Source organism: Rattus norvegicus, chromosome 12 (assembly GCF_036323735.1).
Source record: "Rattus norvegicus strain BN/NHsdMcwi chromosome 12, GRCr8, whole genome shotgun sequence".
NCBI classification, from domain to species: domain Eukaryota; kingdom Metazoa; phylum Chordata; class Mammalia; order Rodentia; family Muridae; genus Rattus; species Rattus norvegicus.
This window is the reverse complement of record NC_086030.1, coordinates 7,336,638-7,354,838: the sequence shown is the minus strand read 5'-3', so window position 1 is coordinate 7,354,838 and position 18,201 is coordinate 7,336,638. Positions and strand designations below refer to the sequence as shown.

The 18,201-nt window shown below is 51.3% G+C and overlaps 1 protein-coding gene across 4 annotated transcripts in view; it reads right to left on the bottom strand.

Moving 5' to 3' along the window:
- Positions 1-18,201, bottom strand: part of Evi5l (ecotropic viral integration site 5-like) — a 38,972-nt gene that overhangs the window by 1,607 nt on the left and 19,164 nt on the right. The window contains exons 4-19 of one of the 4 annotated variants that reach the window (XM_039089907.2): positions 17,574-17,798; positions 17,391-17,465; positions 16,625-16,750; positions 13,890-14,033; positions 13,568-13,657; positions 11,770-11,867; positions 11,618-11,678; positions 5,884-5,937; positions 4,824-4,856; positions 3,706-3,846; positions 3,137-3,265; positions 977-1,117; positions 703-858; positions 461-607; positions 282-377; positions 106-201 (exon numbers count right to left, since the gene is read on the bottom strand). In XM_039089907.2, coding sequence (XP_038945835.1) covers positions 106-201; positions 282-377; positions 461-607; positions 703-858; positions 977-1,117; positions 3,137-3,265; positions 3,706-3,846; positions 4,824-4,856; positions 5,884-5,937; positions 11,618-11,678; positions 11,770-11,867; positions 13,568-13,657; positions 13,890-14,033; positions 16,625-16,750; positions 17,391-17,465; positions 17,574-17,798 — 1,812 coding nt within the window. Of the gene's footprint in view, positions 1-105; positions 202-281; positions 378-460; positions 608-702; positions 859-976; positions 1,118-3,136; positions 3,266-3,705; positions 3,847-4,823; positions 4,857-5,883; positions 5,938-6,742; positions 11,433-11,617; positions 11,679-11,769; positions 11,868-13,567; positions 13,658-13,889; positions 14,034-16,624; positions 16,751-17,390; positions 17,466-17,573; positions 17,799-18,201 lie in introns of those variants that run through there. The other 3 variants (XM_039089908.2, XM_039089909.2, XM_039089910.2) reach the window with 3 other exon arrangements.

Here is an 18,201-nt window from a genome sequence, read left to right as displayed (position 1 = left end):
GAACCCCGGCTATCAGGCGCCTTCCTCCCTTACCCTCTTAGCTTCAAGCTTGATCTGGGTCCCCGCGCCAGCGTTTGGCCTGTGGCCACTATCCCTTGCTCTCACCTCAGTCTTCAGCTCCTCAATCTGGTCCTTCAGCTCACGGATGTACTGCGATGAATCCGAATGGTTCAGCTGGCCCTGGATGCGGCCCTCCTCCCTCTGCCGGGAGGGCCGGGGTACTGTCGGTCAGAGCACGGCCAGCCCAGGGGCTCACCCTCCTCCCAGTTCCTGGGGCTCACCTGGATCTCCAGCTCTGCGATGCGCTGCCTCATCTCCGCCACTGCAGCCATGCTGTCTGCCTCCCGAAGGCGCACAGCCATCACTTCCTCCTTACTCTGAAGGGAAGGGGGTACAGAGGGTGGATCAAGGAGGTGGCAAGGTTCCAGGTAGGGTCGTGGGGTCCGGACAGGGGCTGCACCTTGCACTCAGCCTCGGCCTGCTTGCGGCGGCTTTCGCTGAGCTGAGTCTGGAGTCCCTTGTTCTGTGCTGCCAGGTACTGCAACTTCTCCTGCAGAGCCGCGCGTTCCGCCTCCACCCGGTTCAGCAGGTTGCGGTGGATGTTGTCCTGGAAACGAGGATCAGAGGGTGCAGCAGCAAGAGGAGGGTGGTCATGTATGGCCTGGGGGTCCACCGTGGTGTCCCTGTGTGGGCCTGGCCTACCTGCGTCTCCAGTTCCACCACGCGCTGCCGCCACTCACGGCCATCCGCCAGGGCCTGTGCCTCACGCAAACGCATAGTCATGAGCTCATCCTGTAACTCTCCCAGGACCAGCTTCCGCGGGGACTCCTTCCAGCGGCCACCGCGGGAAACATGAGCCTAGAAGGCAGGGTGGAAGGGTTCTAGAGGCCAGGGTGGTCCCCCATGAGTCCGGAAGTCTGGTCCACAAGCTGCCCCAGGCACACCGACCTGGGGCACCCTCACTGCTGGCCCTCACCTGCCAGGTGTCTGAGAGCTCCTGCAGCTGCAGCTTCAGTTCCCGCGCAGAGGCTACGGCCTCGCCCTCCCGCACCTTGAGGGCCTTGAGTTCTTCCTGCAGCCTGGCTACATTGTTCTCATCCGGCAGTGAGCTGTTTCTCTGTGGGGAGACGCAGGAGACAGGAAGGGAGGAAACCGGAGAGCCTGAATCTCCAAGCCTAAACTGCTGGATTCACGCGTCCAGCCTTCCCTCTCATCTCTCTCTCTGCTTGGGCAACGGAGCGACTACAGCATACCCAAGGGAACAGAGACTAGCCCAGGGGAAGAAGACCCTCATGTGTAGCTAGGGTTCATTATCTACTAAATGCGTCTCAGGTCTGTCTTTGGGAAACCTCTTTGAACGGAGACTTCCTGTAAATAAATATCACTGAATTTACACAATGCACTTTGAGGTAGCTAGGGTGAGGGCAGGTCTTCTCACAATGCCAAGATCCAAGCCTTTCAGGACCCATGACCAGTCCTGAGAACTGCATCAGCAGGGCCTGGAAGACAAGCAGCAAGCACCCTGGACTCTCCCCAGGCCTGGCCTGGAAGGCCCTCTTTCCAGAAAAGACAGTACTGGACCTGACCTCTTCTGTCCTGGTGTGGAGCTGGCCCAGTGACTGAGGTGTGGGTCCTCGTGCACTAGCTTCTTAGTTTATAACTTGGTAGGCCTGGTCCTCACTGACCCTTGTTTAGGTCTGGGTATGGGAGGCAAGACAGGGTCTAGAGTGGGCACATTTTCCCTCTGTGTGGAAGGAGGTGTGTTGATGTGGCTAAACGGCTTGCAGCCCTTATCCAGCTGTAGCAGGTATTGGGGGAGGGATAGTTCTCAACTTCAAGGGCTTGTGTCTGCTCCCTGAGAGATCTGTTTTAGGTTTGTCTGTTTGTTTTAGGAGATGATTTCGGTAACTCAGATTGAAATCAGACTTGTGACATAGCCAAGGATGGTCTTGAATGACTCACCGTCCTTTTTCCACCTCCTCTGGAGTTACAGGGATTCTCACCTGCACTAGGATTACACATATGCATTAGGGATAGACTCTGGGACTTCATGTGTGCCAGGAAATCATTCTACCAATTCAGGCACATGCTCAGCCTGAACTGAGTCAATGCATACAGCAGCTGGGGAGGCACCCAGGAAGTCTGGTTTTACCCCTCCAGGACTATAGGCAGGAAAGTGCAGTCCTGTTTGCCTCTGGAGGGTATCTATCTTCATGGAAGGGGAGAGGAGGTAAAGGTCTGGATTCATTGGCTGGGTCTGCCCCTGCCAACCTTTTCTTCCCTGGGAAGGAACCTGAGCCCCTGGAGAGACGTGCACAGCGCAGTGGGATACCAGTGTATGAGGCTGCCACGCTGTGCTTTGAGAGCAAGACTCGGGGCAGGGCTGTGCTGCTGTGTATATGAGCCCACACAGTTGTAGGGTGTGGGGAGCTCTGTGGGTGAGGCTCCAACTTCTATAGCCCTGGATCCCCGTCAGCAGATGTAGTGTTAGAGGAGACAATGCCTAGGTGGCAATGGACTATAAAGCAGCACGAGAGGTCCTGTCTTCTGTGGGGACTGGTGACATGCAAGTGGGGCGGTTGGTTGCCCTGGCTCCTCCTCTGCCTCTTCTTGTTGTTGTTTCTTCTTCTTCTTCTTCTTCTTCTTCTTCTTCTTCTTCTTCTTCTTCTTCTTCTTCTTCTTCTTCTTCTTCTTCTTCTTCTTCTTCTTCTTCTTCCTCTTCTTCTTCCTCTTCTTCTTCCTCTTCTTCTTCCTCTTCTTCTTCCTCTTCTTCTTCCTCTTCTTCTTCCTCTTCTTCTTCTTCTTCTTCTTCCTCTTCCTCTTCTTCCTCTTCCTCTTCCTCTTCTTCCTCTTCCTCTTCTTCTTCTTCTTCTTCTCTTTCTCCCCCCCCCCCCGTGTGTGTGATATTTACGTGTGTATGCCTGAAGAGGCCAGAGGATGATGTCAGGTGTCCTACCCCATCACTTATTACCTTTAGATAGGGTCTTTCACAGAACCTGGAGCTAAGCTAAAGATGGACAGGCCAGAGATCACCCCACAGCTCCACCATAGTGCTGGGGTTACAGGTGCATGTTGCCATGCCTGGTTTCTGCATCTTCTAAACCTCACTCAAACCCTATGTCTCCTCCAGCCATACCTTTTCCATGTCCAGAACTTTGTCCTGCATTTCTCGAAGGGCCCCCAGAGTCTCGGTCTCCCGTAACCGTGACTGCTCCAGTTCTGTCTCCAGGTGGGAAACAAAGTCCTCTGTTAGGCGAGGGTTTTCCTGGAAGCAAAGAACTGCATTGGTTCCTGGTGGAGACTGCTACCCGGTGGATAGCCTTCATGCTAGAGAGCCTGGGTTGGAAGAGGTTCCCAGATGTTAGGGAGCCTGAGTTGAACCCGTGCTAACTTCGTGACTCTAGCTTGGCTTGGCGTCTTCCCAGGGAAGATGCATGAGGGGATGTTGGGAATGGGACTTTCCATGACTTCAGGGCACCTTCTGAAAGCCTTCGAGACTCAGTCTGGGACAGTGGGCTAGGGGTGGGACATAGACTCCTGGAGTGGAGCTGGCTGTGGAGTGGAGCTGGCATTGCATTCACATTAGCCTCTGGGCACACTAACCCACCTTACAGATCTAAGCCATGAGGGTCAGAAGGTAAGGGTGGCACATAGGCTTGTAGGAGGTGTGGTCCTGCTAGTCAACCCCATTCAACAGCCTGGTACCTGCTGTTCTTGCAACTGCCGAATGGTACTCTGTGCTTTCTGAAGGTCCTCTGCAGTCGAGCTACATTGTTGTCTCACTACTGCCAACTCCCGCTTGATGACATAGTTCTCCTCAGCCTCCTGTGCCCGTGTCACTTGTCCCTGAGCACAGTGAGGATGGGGGTGGGAAGAATACCATGACCATCTGCTTTGGTCTCAGGCCTGGCCACTAGGAAGCTCAGAGAGGATGAGAGAGGGTTAAAGTGAGACAGGCATGGCCTTTCATGCTCAGAACCTGGGATGGGGTGCCCACAGCAGGCCTCAGAGTGTATTGGGTGGAGACAGGCAAGGACAGGCCACCTACTGGATCCTGGGAGTAATGGACATTCTGGATGTGCTACCAGGCTTAAATGACAAATGCCCCCAACTCCCAGGCTTGGGCTCCATCCCCAATCCTGGTTGTTTGCCTCTGTCCGAAATGAAGAAAAAAATTGCTCTACAAAGGCAAAGGCTTGTGAGAGGTGTAAGACACCTCTACCACTCCCCAGGGCATTTCCTCCACCCACATCCTACTTCCCACCCAACTCCATCTTCCCTGTCCCCATCCCAGGCTCGGAGTCACTAGGTGCTGTGCAGAAGCTTCTAGAAAAGCCATCCAAGAATGAAGCAGCAGCAGGAGCAGGCGAGTGAGAGATGGTGATGGGTGATAGGCAGAAGCAGAGAGGTGTCAGAACAGCTACGTGTGTGCCTGCATGCCTCCATGCCTGTTTGTGAGCATGTTAGTGTAAGCTCAGCACAACAAATGTGTCAGGACCTAAAGACGAATGCTCTGAGGGTCCTGAGTCCTGCTGGGGTAGCATCTCTTGCTCCTTGGTGGAGGAAGCCTCTGTCTATGCTGAGTGTAAGCTTTCTCCTAAGCTCACTCCCACACGTGCCTCCCATCCTGGTGTTTGTCTCCAGATCACATGCCCCCTCCCTCAAGGCACTGTTCTCCCTGGAAGCCACCCCCTCCATGCAAGTTGCTCTTGCCCCCCAGAATGGCAGTGGCCAGGAAAGAGGTGGTTACTGGCTGTCTTGTGCAGGGACCCGGGAAGGGCCTGGAATGGAGAGTGCAGAGGTATATGGAAAAGCTACAGTACCTGGATTAACCTATCAGCCAAGGCCGCGCTCTCCTACCAGGCGAAGGGGATTCCCAGCAACGGGGGAAGGAGGCAGAGCAGAAGGCAGGGGACAGGAGAGGGGGAGAGACAGACAAGAACCACTTGTCACTAATGCAGTGGGCTATCTCTAGAAGCAAGGGATAGAAAGGTGAAGGCCAGAGGACCAGTGGAGGAGGGCCCAGAGAAAGACCAAAGCCAGAGCCAACTCTGTCCTGGAGGGGGGTCATGTGAGTGCGGAGGTTGGGGTGCACTGGGCTGAGAAAACTCAGGAAGGTCTCTGTACTGTGTGTGAGGAGGAGGTCCCAGAGAGGGCCGGGACAGGGGACGCATTTTAATCTTGAGAGAACAAGAATTGAGGCTTCTGTTGTAGTAACAGCACCCTGTCCATGAACTACTGCTTCCTTGTGCTCAGCAACACTAAGGAACAGGAAGTAGGGCCCAGAGTCATGCTAAGTCACCTGAACCACCCCAGCAGTGACCTAGTAGGGCCCCCGGTCAAGTCCGTGCCTCTCTACCTCAAGCAACCTCCCCCCACCCCCCACCTCCGCTTCCTTCATTCTGTCTGCTTTCCTTCCTTTCTAGGATGAACTTACAAATTACAGGTTTGGACTCCTTGTGGCCCAGTGATGGGACTCGTTCTCCCACCCACGCAGCTTGTGACTGCCATCCACTGAGTTGTAATTTAGCTGTAACCCTAGGGGCTGAATTGAGATCCAGAGTGGGATGAAGTCTTCTGAGAACCCCTAATAACAGGGCAGTCCAAATCTCGGTGGGGTTAGGGGAGACTGAAGGAAAGGCCACTCATATAGTTTGTTGAGACAGGGTCTCATGTAGCTAAGGCTAGCTGGCCTTGAATTCTTAATCCTCTTGCCTCTACCTCCTGTACACTGACATTACAAGAGCACAACCAATATGCCTGCCCTACCCGTGCTTCTTAAGTCTGCTACCTCAGAACAGAGGGATGGTCCCAGCCTTAATAGCTACCGGGTGTTCTGAGGCAAAGATTTGGAACCCAGCAGCTGGTACCCACACCCCTCACCTTCTCTAGGGTCTCAATCCGCTGTTTGAGCAGCCGGTTCTCTGTTCGAAGCCTCTATAGAGGAAGAAAAAGAAGAAGAAGAAGAAGAAGAAGAAGAAGAAGAAGAGTACTTCAGAGCCTCCAAACACTTACAGGCCCTTAATCTCCACTCACCAACCGCAGAGGTCAAGGAAGGTCCTCTGAGGACCTGTAAGCTGGCTCACTGGATAAAGGTGCTTGCTGACAAGCCCAGCTCCCTGAGTTAGAGCCAGGACTCATGTGATAGGAGAGAATTAACTCCTACATGTTGTCTCTGACACTCCATATGCATGTTATCCCCCAGAAGCCCCCCCAAAGAACAAACCCCATTTGAAAAGGTAAAATAAAACTTTTCAGAGTTTAAAAGTTTTGGTGCTGGGAATGTGGCTCAGTTGATAGAGTGCTTTTGTGTTATACATAAAAAAGCCCTTACTTTGCAAAAATCTGGCTTGGTGGCACATGCCTATAATCCCAGCACTTGGGAGGCAGAGGCAGGAGGATCATAAATTCAAGGTTATCCTTAGCTATTGAATTGGAGTCCAGCCTGGTCTGGAGGAGACCCTGTCTTGAAATAATCGTATGCTATCTGTCTTTGCATTAATCTGCTTTTGCACTACAGGCTTTCTCTGTGTAGCCCTGGCTGTCCTGGAACCCTGTGGACCAGCTCTGTCGACCATGCTGGCCTTAATCTCAGAGGCCATCTAGCCTCTGCTGTAGGGGTGGTTCTGATGCTAACATCCTGTTCCCAATTGACCTATCAGTAAAGATGCCAACCAGCCATGGGAAATCTTGGGTGGAGCCCCCACAGGCTGTTTCTCCAGCCAGGAGGATGGGACATTGAGCTGGGACTAAAGGAACTGAGCAACTAAAGTCGAGACAGATTTTGGGTGCTGAGCTAAGAGTATTGGGGTGGGCATCCTGCCGTGGGGATTAACACTGTCCAGCAATTGAGCCAATAAGGCAAGTTGAGATTAAGCAACGTGTGTGTATGTGTATGTGCGTGTGTGTGTGTGCATGTGTGTTTTCCATCCACAGATTCAATATTCTCTGGGCGGGGGCTGGTATCAAAGTCCATTTCCGGAGTTTATTTAGGTGGGGTACGAAAGCTGCATGAAACCCTCTGCCTCCGGAGTCCTCAGATTACAGGCTTGTGCCACCACTGCCTGGCTCAACATTATTTAAAAAAACACAAAAAACCAAACAGACACACACAAAAAAAAAACTCACAAAAGAATCTGATCTGGGTGTGTTGTTAAATGCCCTTAATCCTAGCACTCAGGAGGCAGAGGTAGGTGGACCTCTGAGTCTGAGGCCAGCCTGGTCTACAAATCAAGGTCCAGGACAGCCAGGGCTACACAGAGAAACCCTGTCTAAAGTATAAAAATAAAAAACCCCTCCGTTCTCCCCAGCCCCTAGCATGTGCATGTGTGCATGTGTGTACACGTGTTAAGTAAGTGTAAGGAGCAGCCACATCTATACTATCCTCAGACGTTTGTTTCTACCTCGTCTTTCAAGGGTCTTTCCCCTGTGTTCCAAGGGACGCTGGTGCCAGGTAGTGCTGACCCCCTTCCCTTCGCTTCCAGCAGCCTCTAAGTTAGACTCTCTGGAACAACACCCCCTCTCAGAATTTAGGTCTCTTGTGTTGAACACGTACGTTTTTTTCTTTAATTACGATTTCTCTCTGAGACAGGACTTCATGTATCCCAGGCTGGCATAGAACTTGCTGTACACAAGCAAGGACACTGTCGACTCCTTGATGCTGCTGTTTTTACCTCCTGAGAACTGAGATGGCAGCTGTGTGCCATGGTGCTGTGATTATGCAGTGTGACACCGGGGTGGATAGAACCCAGGGCTTCCTGCGTGCCAGGCACCATCTCTGCCACATCTCTGACCTTTAGACACATTGCCCTTGATATGACTATTTCCCTGCTCCCTGCTGTCTTGTTATATGGTATAGTCAGCTTTGAATTTTGATCCTGCTGCCTCCTGCGTAGGGGATTAGAGGTATCCCACCCCATGCTTGGCTCTGCCCTCTGTTCTGGGATGAGGAATTTAGGGTAAGTGGATGTGGTCTTAAGTTCCCTTGGGATCCTTTACGGAGCTGGTGAGCATGCAGATGTGCTGTGGGTAGGCTCCTCAGCTCCCTGGTTATGAAATCATTTGTGGTAGTAGATGACCAAAAGGCCTACCAGGCTGTGAGGGTTGGTTTTCGTCATCAACTTGACACAACCTCGAGTCACCTGGGGAGCGAATCTTAATGATTTGTCTACATTACGTTGGCTCATAGACATGTTTATAGGGATTTTCTTTTTCTCCCTTCCTTCCTCCCTTCCTCCCACCATCCCTTCTTTCCTTCCTCCCTCCCTCCCTTCCTTCTTTACTTTCTTTTTTTGGTTTTTCAAAACAGGATTTCTCTGTGTAGCCCTGGCTGTCCTGGACCTTGCTTGGTAGACTGGGCTGGACTTGAACTCACAGATATCCACCTACTTCTGCCTCAGGAGTTCTGGGATTAAGGGTGTGTGTTACCACCTCCCAGCTAGGGGAAGTTTTTCTTTTTCTTTTTTGAATGCCTTAATCGATGTGAGAGAAGACAGCCCACCACTAACCAGGCAGGGAATTCTGAGTGGAGAACTAGAACTGAGCACAAGCAGGAGAGTATTTCGACATGTGAGCATCTCTTTCTTCTTGACTGCATGTGATGTGACCAATGGTCTCAAGCTCTTCCTGCTGTGACTTCCGTGGTGGTAATGCACTGTAATCTGGATTGTTAGCTAAAATACATAACTTTTTGTCTTAAGTTTAAAATCTTTGTTAACATTTTGTTTTAATTTTATGGCAGGAGTGACTACAGAGGCCAAAGAGGGCCTGGGATCCTCGAGATAGACAGTGGTGAACAGTGGTGAACACAGGTCCTCTGGAAGAACGGCCAGAGAGTTTAATTGCTAGGCCATTTCTCCAGTCTTCCTTGGTTTGTCAGAGTATTTTATCACAGCAACAGAAATGAAACTAGATACTACCTATGCATTACACAGGACATTTCCTGGGTTGCTTCCTGGGGAGATAGAAACACCCAGAAAGCAGTGGAGCAAATCATGGACCTGATGGTCACTGACTCACATCATGTGTAAGGAACAGAGTCACAGAGGAGTGGCGGTGACCCTCCAAAGTCCACCTCCCCAGTCCTAGGGTGACAGACTTGTGCCACCATACCTAGGTTCATTGGTTTATTTGAGACAGGATCTCACTATGTAGCCATGATTGGCTGGGACTTGTAATGTAGTCAAAATTGGCTTTGAACCAACAGAGATCTACCTGCCTCAATTACCTCACGGCTAGGATTAAAAGCATGTGCAACTACCCCTGTTCTATGTTAGTTTTTGAAATGCAGTTCCCACTAGAGCTGAAGCCCATGGACTGAGTTAGGCTGGCTGGCTAAATGGGTTCCACCTGCTACCTCTCCCAGTCCCAAGTGGTGGGGTTAGAACGCACTGATTATGCTGGGCTTTACTGTTGGGCTGGGAGCTCCGGGTTTAAGTCTCCATGTTTGAGACAAGCACTTTACAGAGGCCTCTCCTCAGCCTTACCCCTCCTTTTTAAACCTGGAAGCCGACAATGTGGCTAGGCTGGCTTGCAGGGACCTGTCTGCCTGTCTCTGTGTGTCTGTGGATGGACTGAAGGAACACTCCTGCTCCTGGCTCTTTTACGTGGGTCCTGGGGATTGAACTCATGCATGCCCAGCAAACACTTTACCCACTGAGCCATCTCCTTTGCCCTCTTTTCATTTTGCTGCTGTTCTGTACCGAGGATGGAGCCCATGGCCTCGTGTGTGCTGGGCAAACCCTCACCACTAAGCTACAGCCCCAGCCTCAACGAACGCTTCCTTCAAAGGCAGTGTCTATGCACCTTTGCATAGTGTAGTTGTCTAAGTCTTGCCTTATCCGATGCAAGCAAATAAGGGATTTGTTTCTGTTACTTTATTTGGCTTTTGTGAGACAGGGTTTCTCTGTATAGCTCTGGCTGTCCCATAACTTGCTCTGTTGACCAGGGTGACCTCAAAACTGAGAGATTCACCTGCCTCTGCCTCCGAGTGTTGGGATTAAAGGCATGCATCACCACCTCCCAGCATCAAATCAGGATGTTTTAAGACAGGCTAAAAGTGAGAGACCAAACTGCAGGACACTTGTAAGATACCCTGTGAGGAGACATCTGCCTGACTCTTCAAGGCCTCTGGTGAAATCTCTTCTCAGGGGAAACTTTCAGTCTGGCCTGTGGTCTCAAGGTCTATGGCATTCTTGTCTATTCTGGGCCTCACAGTCTCCTGATGAGAGCAGGCCGCTCATCTGCACACAGCAAAAACCACATTTGGTCTAGTGCAACACTTCCTTGTGAGATGGCTCACAAACCCAGGATGGAAATCTTTCTGGAAGCCTCAACAGGGCCAAGTGCTTCAGCTTGCGGCACAGGCCTCTGCCCCTGACTTCCCACAGGAGGTAGAAACAATGCACTGGAGGCGGACAGTGACAGGAACATCACAGCAAAGCTCCAAGGCTCAGAGAGGTGAATTTACCTGCCAGGGCCACACAGCTGGTCTTCAGTGGGACACCAGTGCTAACCACTTTGATTCATCAAGTGTGGAGGACAAAACCAGGTCTATATGGAGGTTCGTGTCCTTGCCTGTCCCCTATATTGGGTTGTAGGGTCCTTAACCTGGCTAGCAGGCTTTGGGAACGTGTAGCTAGCTGGTCAGTTGGAGTAGGTGGGTATGAGCTTTTCTTTCTCCTCTCTTCTACATCCTGGCCCTGGGTTGTACCTGGCAGCACCTGGGCTTCCTTGGAAAGATATTGAGGGACTCTCAATGCTCAAGAGTGCCTTTATCTGGGAAGCCAGGTCCTTGTCACTTAAGACTAGGTCTCATCTTTGTTTCAATAGATGTTTGTTGGGGTTGGGGATTTAGCTCAGTGGTAGAGCGCTTGCCTAGGAAGTGCAAGGCCCTGGGTTCGGTCCCCAGCTCCGAAAAAAAAGAATCAAAAAAAAAAAAAAAAAGATGTTTGTTGGATGAATGGCTAAAATCACATGAAGAGGGGTGAAGAGGCCATTGAGAGGTAAGTTTGGTTTTGGACGTTTTGTGCACTCAAGGAACTGACGCTGGGCTGGCTGGCTGCTACAGTACAATCAGGACCCTGAGTGGATGACCATACCTTAGCCTACATAGCCTGCTTGCCTGAGCCTTTCTCCTTAGCTCCCAACCTCTGTGTCCCCAGGGTGTTCTCCTGTCCACCAGGCACATTCTTCTATCCTAGGCCCTCTACACTGGACTCTTGGACCTAGAGTGTCTCCCCAGATGCGACTGTCTCTTGTATGACTATATCCGGAGCACTCTGGAATCCACACTATTTCAGTGATTTATTGACTATCGCCCCATGACATGGGGGGTTCGGGGACATGAAAGCAAGGAACTTTGACTGTCTTGTTTACTGTTGTGAGGCCAGCTTTGAGGACATGCCAATTGGGGAATGCGCTCCCACGCGGGGCTGGCAGGTGAAGGAAGGGGCAAGTGAGCGAGGGTAATCCGGAGCCAGAAGTTGTCCGCCCAGGCCAGCCCGTTCTATCCGTGCATGCGCTAGCTAGGACTGCCCTCTAGCGGGCAGCTCTGGCTTTGCGAGGGAAAGCCTCAAGGCAGCCCATCTTTGCCCTCCCTCACGCCTCTGGAACTCACTTTGATCTCGATCTGCTCCTCCATCTCCTTACTCTTCATAGCTGCGTACTCCTTCTCCAGCCTGCGGGGACGGGGCACACGGTCAAAGTCCCGCCTCCCTGAGGTGAGGAGGGCTTCCCTTTTGAGTTCTCCGTTCGTTCCCGGGCACTGACCTCTTCATCTTTTTAGGGTTGTACTTGACCTGGTAAGCCTTGAGGACCAGCTTGTCTGGGCAGCTGTCAAACTGGTGGGGGATCACTCTCTGGAAGTACTGTGGAGACACAGAGAGTTACGATCACTTGGGTCCCGGCCACCAGGGTTTGCCTAGGCTCCCACTGTATCCTGCTACTGCCTGGGGCTTCCCTTTGTCTCAGCCATCTGGGCTGTCTGTCTTTGGTTACTCAGCCAATGTATGTTTTTAAAGATATTTATTTATTTATTTATTTATTTATTTATTTATTTATTTATTTATTTATTTATTTATTTATTTATTTATTTATTGTACACTGTAGCTGTCTTCAGACACCAGAAGAGGGCATCAGATCTCACTACAGATGGCTATGAGCCACCATGTGGTTGCTGGGATTTGAACTCAGGACCTCTGGAAGAGCAGTCAGTGCTCTTAACCACTGAGCCATCTCTCCAGTCCCCAAGCCCCCTTTTTTTGTAGTGCAAATGAATTGACTGTAGGAGAAGGAACAACTAGGGAAGGAGGGAGACCTGCCTTCCCAGCATGCTTTCTGGTAAGCTTGAGAAAATCAGGCGGGTTGAAAGTGGGGATCAGCTTGGCCTGTAAAGGAATGTACTGCCCAGGGCCTGACCTGAGTTCTATCCCTGGAACCAACAATGGAAAGAGTAAGAGAGAACTCAGAGTGGAAACAGAATTGAACTGTGAGTATTGTGAGCCATGAGCCACCTTCTTCTCTCTCCCTCTCCCCACCCCCACATTGACCCTAACAATAAATAAAACTAAGACAATCAGGCTAGAGGACCTCCTGAAGGCAGGGCTGGGATGAATGGGGTCTGAGCATGGGGGAACTCTCCTTAGGAAGTGGGTAGACAAGCCCAGAGGTCCTATTCCTCTGCCCAGCTGCTCCAGTCAGGCAGCCTCGGACAATGTATGCCCGTGTTCGCAGACACAACTGTGGTCTTTGTGCATTCTTTCCTGAAGCACCAGCTGGAAGATGCTGGGAGGGTTAGGGGCCTGTGTCATGGGGAAACCATGGTGAGGGCAAAGCTGGCTTCTGATTTAGCAGGCTGTGCCAGGGGAAGGCACAGGCAGGGAGGAGCACGGTAGGAGGCTACCTCAAGATACCTGGCTCCTTTCTGTACCCCCAGGCTGAAAGCTGAGATGAAAACATACTAAACACCTCTCAAAGTCAGCCAGGGGTTACTTTGCAGGCAAGCTCTGGGGACCTGCAGCAGTGGGTAGGAAAGAGTCAGTAGGACCTCCCCAGACCAGCTGCTGTTGGCTTCTTCTTCTCCCCAGTGCTAGGTTGCTGGCTCTGGGTTCTATCTGACAGAGCCTGGGGTTCCTCAGGGCAGAAAGGATCCCAGATGCTCAAGAGTGACTTCTATTGGGAAGTCACTCCTCCCCCACCCCCCATCACTTAGAATCTTGGTTTGTTTTTTGTTTTGGTTTCCTTTTTTTCAATACTGAAACTTAAGCTCAGAGATCTGCCTGCCTCTGCCTCTCAGGTGCTGCAATTAAAGGTGTGCACCACCACTGCCTGGCCTATTTCTTAGAATCTTGTACAGCTCAGGTTAGCCTTGAACTTCTGACTCACCTGCCTTCACATCCTGCGTGATGGGATTAAAACCGTGCATCATCATGCCTGTCTATACAGTGCTGTGGGATGGAACCCAGGGCTTCATGCATGCTAGGCAAGCACTCTACCAACTAGCCACATCCCCTCTTGTCACATGGAAAGGACTCCTGTGCCTGTCACCTTCCCAGCCCACCTGACCCACCTGGGACATGCCCTCCATGTCCAGCTGCATCAGCTCTGTCTGGTTCACTTGCAGCAGGGCAAGGCCGACTCGGAACACAATCTCCAGTCCCTGCAAAGTCAATCACAGTCCCATGAGCCTCTGTCCTCTCACCTGAAGGCCCCTGTCCTCCCATCAATAACCCTTCACCAACGAGCTTCCTGTCCTCCCACCAGGAGGCTCAGACCCTCCTTGCACTCTAGCCCTTCCTTTGTCCTGTCAGTCATGACTTCTTTTGGAGGTGGGCTGTGATTCCCTCCACATGCAGAGTGGAGTGGGCCAGGGTGTCCTGCAGGGCACTCACCTCATACATAAAGATGTCAAAGACCCGGGTAGCAACAGGCAGGGGAAAGGTGGTGAGGAAAAGCGTGAGGAACCAGGATGATGCATACATGGATGTGTGGAAGCTCTGTGAGCGGAAGTGGGTGTTCAGGTCCGGAAGCTGCTCCTGTGTGGGGAGGGGGAGGCTGGTGGGCACCGAGAGGGAAGTATTGGGCCTCGGTGCCTCTCACCTCCAAGGAGTGTTTGCTGACCTACCCTGGGCAGCCCAGATTTCTCCTGGGTCCTCTTTTAGCTACTGTGTTTGGGGGGAAGCTGGGGCATACTGGACCTTTGAGTGCCTTGGGGCTACAAGCAGGGCCTGGGAAAATGGGATTGACCTCAACTTCAGGCTGTTAGATAGTAGCAGACCACTGGGGAAAGGGAGCTGGAGAAGGCATCAGAACTCTGGGCTTCCTCTGTGCTCACAGTTACACATTTGCTTGGCTGTGTAAACATTAGGCTGTGAAAGTCTCCAGTCTTCCGCTTGGGGTTATAATTGCTTCTTAGCTTTGAGGAGGGCAGATGCTGGGGATCAAATTGTTTTTTTTATCTGTGTGTATGTATAGGAGGCTTGTATGTGTTCATATGTGTATACATGTAAAGGGTTATGTGGAGGCCAGAGGTTGACGCTGCTGTCTTCTTCCTGGAACTTGCTCTGAAGATCAGGCTGGCTTATGAACTCACAGTGATCTGGTTGCCTCTTCCTCCCGAGTGCTGGAATTAAAGGTGTGAACTCCCATGTCCACTGTCCTTTGACTGTTAGACACTGCCTCTCACTGAACTGGAAGCCTCTGATTTGGCTAGGTAGGCTAGCTGGCCAGGCAGCTCCAGGGATTTTCTTGTCTCTGCCTCCCAGCATGAAGATAACAGGAATATCCTTCTAGGAGCCTACGAGGCTTTACAGGGATACCGAGGATCTGAACCCAGGTCCTGTGCTTATACAGCAAGCACTTTACTGACTGAGGCATCTCCTCAAACCATACTTCATTTTTGGAAGAGGGTTTCATATATTATAGGGTGGCCTTCAACTTGCTATGAAGCTGAGCTGACCTTGAACTCCTGATCCCCCTGCCTCCACTTCTCTTTTTTTTTTTTTTTTTTTGGTTCTTTTTTTCGGAGCTGGGGACCGAACCCAGGGCCTTGCGCTTCCTAGGTAAGCGCTCTACCACTGAGCTAAATCCCTAGCCCCCTGCCTCCACTTCTAAAGTGCCAACTACCACAGGAGGGGATTGAAACCAGGGCCTTTGTTCATGCTTGGCAGGCACTCAACTGAGCTATGTTCCTGTCCTATTCTTTTTTTTAACCAGGCCTTTCTCTGTAGCCTGTTGGATTAAGAGTGCTCATCACTACGTCCCGCTGTGACATTTCTTTTCTTTTTGAGGGTAGGGAAGGATATTGGGGATCAAACCCAGGACCTCACAAATACTAGGCAAGCACGCTACCCCAAGCCTCCACTTTCATTGTTGTAGGTGCCTGGGCCTCCTGTTTGTTCAGCTAGCAGCTCCCAGGGAGTGCTACCTGCCTGTCCTCAGCGCCTGGGAGAGGAGCCTTTACTGACAACTCACTGATGGCACCTTTTTCTTGCCATGGGCTTCTGAAGCTGGCCAGAGGATAAGAGTACAAGAGTGGTGGTGTGTGTGTGTGTGTGTGTGTGTGTGTGTGTGTATACACATACAGCATAAACACATTCTGTCTGCCAGCCAGGAGTGAGCCCTGTGGGGACTGCTATTTATAAATGGAGATGTCTGTAGCTTCCCCGTAATCAGCAGAGGCAGGCAGACAACACTTTCCCCACCTTCTACCACACCCTTAGCACATGGAGCCAGCCCTCCTCCTCCTGTTCTGCCCTAGTGGTTCTGGAAGCCCCTTTGGGAGCCAAGAGCCCCTGTTGTGGCTAGCCTTGTCCCTTCCAGCATGCTCCACAATTGTATGCTTTCACTTCACAGGAAGGGACAGAGTGGGAAAGGACAGGAGTGCCTTTCTAGGACTCCTCCTTTCCTTGCCCCATTCTGTTCTTCCTTCTTTCTCCTTCCATTCCCCCTCACTTCCTCCTTTTCCTTTTTCACAGAACTTTACATTGAACCCAAGATTCTTTTTTTTTTAAATGTCTTTTTTTTTCTTTTTTTCTTTTTTTCGGAGCTGGGGATCGAACCCAGGGCCTTGCGCTTCCTAGGCAAGCGCTCTACCACTGAGCTAAATCCCCAACCCCTGAACCCAAGATTCTTAGGTGCCAACCCAGCCCTCTACCACTGATCTATACTGCAACCTCCCCACGTCCCAGTTCCTAGACATTGAGAGAGGCCTTACTTAGTAGCCCTAGGGTGGCCTTGAGCTTGTTATCCTCCTGTCTCATAAACCAAAGCACTACGATCATGAAGGTGTACCACCTTACCAGGCTCCAGGCATGTTTGACCACCACTTCTTTCCAGAGAGGGTTTCATGTAACTCAGGCTGGTTTGAACTTCCCATGTAGCTGAGACTGACCTTGAATTTCTGACCCTCTACCTCGACTCCTAAGTCATAGGATGACAGATGTGTACTGCCGTGCCCAGTTTATAAAGTTCTAGGGGTGGTGTTCAGGACTTTGTGCATGATGGGCAAAGATCCTACCAACTGAGCCATAGTCTCAGCTCCCAAGGGTAATTTCTTAGGTCTAGAATTTCCAGTTTAGGGGTGTTCTGGAGATAACCTCAGGGTGGTCATCCCTGGCCTGCTTACCTGCAGCATGTATTCAAACTGGTAGATACAGAGTCCCAGCTCGGCCATGCTGGGCTTGAAGAGCTCCCGTAGCCGGTACTCCTGCATCAGCCGCACAAACACACAGAAGGCCTCTTCCTCAGGCATCTGGAGGGACCAGCAATGTGTGTGAGTGTATGTGTGAATGGGAAGCCATGCTTGGGCTCTGGACAGTGTTACACAGGGGCATGTTTCTGTTCCATTTATATTTATTGTAATTGTACCTGGCTACTGGGACCCATCCTACAAACCATAAATATGGTCAATACTATTCAGTGATGGAAGACCTGTGGCTGAAGTTATTTGCTGAGGGCCACTAATGGGAAACAATGGAGCTGTACTTAAACCTTTCTAGTGCCTCAGTCTCATCTCCCTGATTGAGACATACCTGTTCACACCTAGCTATCTCTTTTCTCCCTAAGTCTTCTGGTTTCTCTGGAGGTTTCTTCTGGTTTCTTCTGGTTTCCCTGTAAACCTCTATAACCCCCTAAATCGTTAGCCTGTGGTTCTTCCCTGTCCCAACGCTCCTTTTTTTTTTTTTTCTTTTCTTTTTTTCGGAGCTGGGGATCGAACCCAGGGCCTTGCGCTTGCTAGGCAAGCGCTCTACCGCTGAGCTAAATCCCCAACCCCCCCAACGCTCCTTAAGCCCTGTTCCTGTCCTGCACGGTAAAGTATCTGGCCCTAGCAGGTCACTACATTCAGGGAATGCTCTTATGTACATCTTGGGGATGGAGCCAGGGCAACTTACCTGCATGAGGAGTAAGCCCACAATGAAGGCACTGCCTTGGCAATATCCAACCTCCCGATCAACCAGGGAGTATGCCTAGAAGGGAAGGAGGCTGAGTGAACACAGGATTCCCACCAGCCTCTCTGCAGCCATCTTAAGTGGGGATTGTTCCTAAGGTGGCTGGAGCCATTACTGGGGCCTCACCTTCATGACATTGAAGAGGACTTCCTGGCCCAGGCTGTCCTGGCCTTTGAAGAACTCATGCTCTGGATAGGTGCGGGCAATGTCCCTTCGGATCAGCTTCTCACATGGTGAGGACATCTTGAGGAGCTCGGAGTACTGGTTTTTGACGGGCATATCTGTGGCACTGCACAGGAGCTGCCAAACGATGGCCCGGAAGTGGTGTGGGATGCCCTTTCGGATCAGCTCCTGCCATGGGTGGGGAGAGGTGGGGAGGGAGGCTCAGGCTGCAGTCTGCCTCATGTACCGCAGCCATCCCAAGGCCAACCCAGTCCAGCACCTCAGGCATGGCTTACACTTGCTTTTAGGATGGTAGAGGACATCTGAGTCACTGTGCTTTTAGCTAGTCACGTGCTGACTGGGGGCTCCCCATCCTTCAGCGACTCCTCCACCACTAAGCTATGATCCCAATTCTCATGCTTTGTGTGTGTGTGTGTGTGTGTGTGTGTGTGTGTGTGTGTATGAATATTCATGCACACACACACACACGCACATGCGCACAGATATATGTGTATATATGGAGGTCATAGGTCAGCCTTAGTTGTCATTCTTCAGAGGCGTCCACCTTGGATTTTGTTGTTGCTTGTTTTTG